At 36.1% G+C, this 5,000-nt stretch overlaps 1 protein-coding gene across 1 annotated transcript in view; it reads right to left on the bottom strand.

Annotated features, from left to right (window-relative positions):
* LOC144441247 (plasminogen-like) overlaps positions 1 to 4,946 on the bottom strand; it is a 10,248-nt gene extending 5,302 nt beyond the window's left edge. The window contains exons 1-4 of the mRNA XM_078130804.1: positions 4,841 to 4,946; positions 3,626 to 3,768; positions 1,757 to 1,994; positions 1,142 to 1,267 (exon numbers count right to left, since the gene is read on the bottom strand). Coding sequence (XP_077986930.1) covers positions 1,142 to 1,267; positions 1,757 to 1,994; positions 3,626 to 3,768; positions 4,841 to 4,946 — 613 coding nt within the window. The remainder of the gene's footprint in view (positions 1 to 1,141; positions 1,268 to 1,756; positions 1,995 to 3,625; positions 3,769 to 4,840) is intronic.
* Positions 4,947 to 5,000: the final 54 nt, after the last annotated feature.

Genomic DNA, 5,000 nt, shown 5'->3' with positions numbered 1-5,000 from the left:
GAGAGAGAGAGAGAGAGAGAGAGAGAGAGAGAGAGAGAGAGAGAGAGAGAGAGAGAGAGAGAGAGAGAGAGGGGGGGGAGGGGCAGACAGACAGACAGACAGACAGACAGACAGGCAGGCAGGCAGACAGACAGACAGCGTATACGATACTCTAAAAAGTGCAAAGAAATGAAGGAGGAAAGAATACTGAGGTGGAGACATATCTGAAGAAATATAGATAGCACTAAAGGTGACAGTAGAAAGACATCCAGGAGGAAAAAGTGCCTGTGAAGGACAGATGTAGAAATCTAACCAATAATCGAAAGACTGATTCAAATGAACACGGGGCAATGAAATAATTGTCTGTTTTAAAGAGTGTATGTAAACATATAGTGAGTGTCCAAAAACATATGAAGAACTATCAATGTACACAAACTTTCTTACAATGGCATACAATCGGACTAGGCATTGTTTAAAAAAAAAAAAAAATTTACTGAAGATATTTTACGACGCTAATTTGCCTTCTTTATAAAGTTAAAACACCAATTTCAAAGCATTTTATGTTTTCTGACGTTTCACTTTGATCATGGCCATATACCCGTGGGGAAATCGGGTAAATTGATCAGGAACTGGTAACAGTTACTGGCTTTATACATGGACTAGTTTTTCCCTTAGTGATAGGATGACGTGACGTCACAATTTCTCAAAGTGAACACTGGTGGGCGCTGTATTTAAGGGCAAAATCACGACATCCATAACCTTGTTATTTCGGAAGCTAAAACCGATTTTTAAGCTATACCAAAGATAACTGAGTTCAACAAATTGTATAAATCACTTGTCACATATTTATTTTATCAATAGAAATTGCAATGTCATTTGATTGGACCTTCCCTTTAACTATTATTAGGTTAAGAACCTATACTGTACGTATACAGAGAGAGAGAGATACAAAGGAAGTAAATAGAACGCTGACAGTGACGAAATACTAGTATCGAAATATGTTAAATTAATGTACAACTTACTTAGCACGTATTTTAGTAAAACAACATCTATAAACCATGCTGTCTTATACTGTTACCATGGAGATGTCTGACTTGAAAAATGTTGTCTCTAAAAATGTTTATGACTTGAAGTGAGTCAAATGTAATCAAGAGTTTCTTACCGGGGCAATCATCCTCATCTTCGCCAGCTGGACAGTCCTGTACGCCATCACAACGTTCGTCGATCGGAATACAAAAACCATTTACATCATCTCCACATCGGAAAGCCACTTCTAGTTCACATTCAACTGAAAAAAATAATAAGGCAAGGCACGCCAGAAAAAGGTTGGTACAGATAAATAAAAATCATTTAAAGTTCGATAAAATTTAGATAGGACGAAGATATTTGCTCAAAATGTTAATACTAAACGTTATGCGCAAGACAAAGTATGCAAACATGATGAATGATGTGAATCTTATAACCCTGTCTATATTTACCATGATACTATGAACTGTCGGAGAAAGTCAACATCATCATGTAAGCTCAAATTCAGTCGATGAAATGCCACATGAAGTGGGAGGGGGTGCCATATGAAGTAGGGAGGGGGGAGTGCCATATGAAATGGGGGTGCATTTTGCAAAACATCTTTATCAGCGAGAGCAACAAGACTACAACTAATAACACATTATTGTTGCATTGACGCTGATTGTAAAATGTATTTAACCATTCTCAGGAAGTTTCAGGCACAAGATAGGAAAAGTTACTTATATATTAATCATATGTCACGTGACTTTACCTGGTTGATCTCTTGCATGCCAGAAGGCCGAAAATCCAAAGTACTCTACACTGCTGTCAGTTGTGAATTCAACACGCATTATAGTGTGACTCGATACGGTAGGGTTTGGAACTGAATGTCCACACATCACTCGTAGGACGGGATCATTAGACGATTGTCCATCGTAGGCTATTACACTGTCATATACACAGTTAACAGCGTTCTCTACTGAGAAGTAGTCGAATTCCAATTGAATAGCCTAGAAAGAATGGAAGTGACGGGTAATCAGAAAAACAGTCGGACATATAAAATACATACTACTACACGTTATACCTTATGTACAGTTTTGCACTTTTTCTTTGGTGAAGTGAGAGTAAAAAATCATCCATACGTTAAGAAAACTAAGCCACAGAGCTAGTGGTTTGCAGTTTGGATATCACTTTTCGTGATTAACGTGGTAACGAATACAGCGTTGTGAAACAGTGAAAATTAACGCGATCTTAAGCATCTATGTCATCTATGGCTTTTGGCAATGATTCATTTTCACTGGATTCAAATTCTCGTTGTCTTCTTGTAAATGTACGTTATCAGTAAAGTCCTCCTTCTGTGTCACAAAATTTATGATTTCCTCATCAGGAAAAGTTTCAGCGCTGATGAAATCAGCTAGCCAGTCTCAACGCTTGGCATGTTTATCATAAAAGTATAATTAGGAAGAGTTAAAAATAGTAAAGGCCGAGGACAAAGCACTTTGAATTAAAGCATTTATTAGAGTGTAAGATTGATGATTCGACCTCAATAATTTTGGAAGGGGGGGGGGGCTATTTTGAGCTAGTGTGTACATGGATCTTGTCCAATATGTAATCAACCCTTGACACTTTAATGTATTTTAGTGTCATGCATGTTCTGAAAGGAAAATTCTTCCATTTCTTGATTTGACATTTTGTTTTACAAATATTTGTATTTAGAGTACACAACAGACTACTAAAAGTAAAATTGATTTGTAGGATGAGAACTAAAATGTTTTTGGGCTTGTTTGTTTTTTTGTGTTTTTTTTTTTGGGTGTGTGTTTTTTTTTGTTTTTTTTAGGGGGGGGGGGGGGTTCAGTAAAAATGGAAGGTGGTTGGTACTGAAATATTGGCTATATATATATATATATATATATATATATATATATATATATATATATTTTTAGATTGATACTCACCGAGTTATATATATATATATATATATATATATATATATATATATATATGAGTTACACCCAAGAAAGAGTTCCAGTACTACCAAAACTATATATATATATATATATATATATATATATACATCGGTGAGTATCAATCTATATATATATATATATATATATATAGGAAGTCAGTGGTAAGATTTGTCCGTAGTACAGTGCTCGATACGTCTGCACGCAGAGCGGAGTATATGTTGAGGGTAGAAGAAAATCAAGTCGGGTTTTTCGTCTCTACAAGCCTGTTTCGTGAGTAAATCACTCGTCAGGAGATGTTGATATATATATATATATATATATATATATATATATATATATATATATATATATATATATATATATATATATATATATATATATATATATATATATATATATATATATATATGCCAACAAATGTAGAGTTTATGTTGGCATGCCAGAATTTATCAATCGTTGTTAACTGTTATTCATGATATTTAGTGGTTACAAAATCAATGTCGATAGAGTGGACCTCTCAGTGCAAAAGCTGATGACGTCAGTAACGTTGGACCTACCGGTGCCAAAGCTAATGACGTCAGTAACGTTGGACCTACCCGTGCAAAAGCTGATGACGTCAGTAACGTTGGACCTACACATGCAAAAGCTAATGACGTCAGTAAAGTCGAACCTACCTGTGCAAAAGCTGCTGATGTCTCTAGTACCCATTCACAAAAGGCATTGCTATCGTATCTGACAGTATTGTTCGGGTCAAAGTTCATAGAAGTAAAAGTTCCATCGAATCCAAAGTAGAACTTGTCATTGCCACATCCAGAATCTGAAAAAATGATGTTATGAATTAATATAGAAACACGAATTGCTCCAAAGTGTAGGGTCAAAGACTCGGTCTGACGACATTTTGTTCTGAGGTATTTTGTTCGAGACCAGGCTAAGGTAGAGATGAATTTTTTATGCACACTTTACTGACACATAGGCGCACAAGTTACAAAGAAAGTCTTGGGCATGTCAGCATGCTTGTTGAATTAAAGTCATTGTGATAATTAACAAGATTGCAGACAGTTTCATTGTGTTAAAGCTGTCCTGTTGACATCATTGACAGAGAACAAGACGGTTTATCCAGGGAAGAGAATCTCTCCACATCAGAAGACAAGGAGGCAACACCATGAACATGTATGGCGGCATACCAACTACAACATCTCTACGATCGCGTCATCGCAACTACAATGCTGTCTAGCGGTAAAATAGGAAACGGTCAGTTTGACAAAGCCTGTGGAATGTTACTTGTAAGTAATTAAAACCATTGGTTGTGTAACAAGAACTAATTATTACCGTATGCTTTACCGATCTGATGAACATAATTAAGGATATGTTGCTATTACATGTTTGAAGCAATGGGAACGGGACTACAGACTGTGTTGATAAAATACTGGTCAATTGCAAGACTCTGCCCAGTGGGAATTTGCCATCGCGTGGAAAAGTTAGGTCCTGTGTTCTCCCGGCGAGACCATACGTGCATGTAGGATGCCGGTAATTAGAACAAAATTGTACGTCTGAACACAAGTGCGATCAAGAATCACCTTTTGGGCTAGTTTTCAATCAGCACATATTTTGTTTTTTCAGTGTTTGATATTACTCCTGTACAATTTTTTAAAGAATCTGTTGTGTTGTTGAATAATTAATAGCTAGCCTCTTTAATGTATACATGTACATCCAAAATGAAAATCGACTGCATTTAAGACCTCCAATAGTTTTACATATAACTGTTGATCAACCCCATACGAACATTGTCCGGTAATGATAAAAGATCACTTCTTTTTGCAATGTTCATATTTATGTTAATTTAAAAAAAAAAGAAAAGAATTTTGAAAAGAATGATATATTAGTGTTACCTCCCTGGCCCAATACAGCAGTAGCCAGCGTTAGAATGGCGATAACGACATGCATGACTTGAAATCCTCGTACCAATATGTTGACAATCCTTGTGCAATGTCTCATAAAGCACCGACGTCTACGATGTCGACAACTATGAGAACCAATCAGGTTATTGAC

This window comes from Glandiceps talaboti, chromosome 10, assembly GCF_964340395.1.
Source record: "Glandiceps talaboti chromosome 10, keGlaTala1.1, whole genome shotgun sequence".
NCBI lineage: Eukaryota > Metazoa > Hemichordata > Enteropneusta > Spengelidae > Glandiceps > Glandiceps talaboti.
This window is presented reverse-complemented; position numbering and strand designations above follow the sequence as displayed.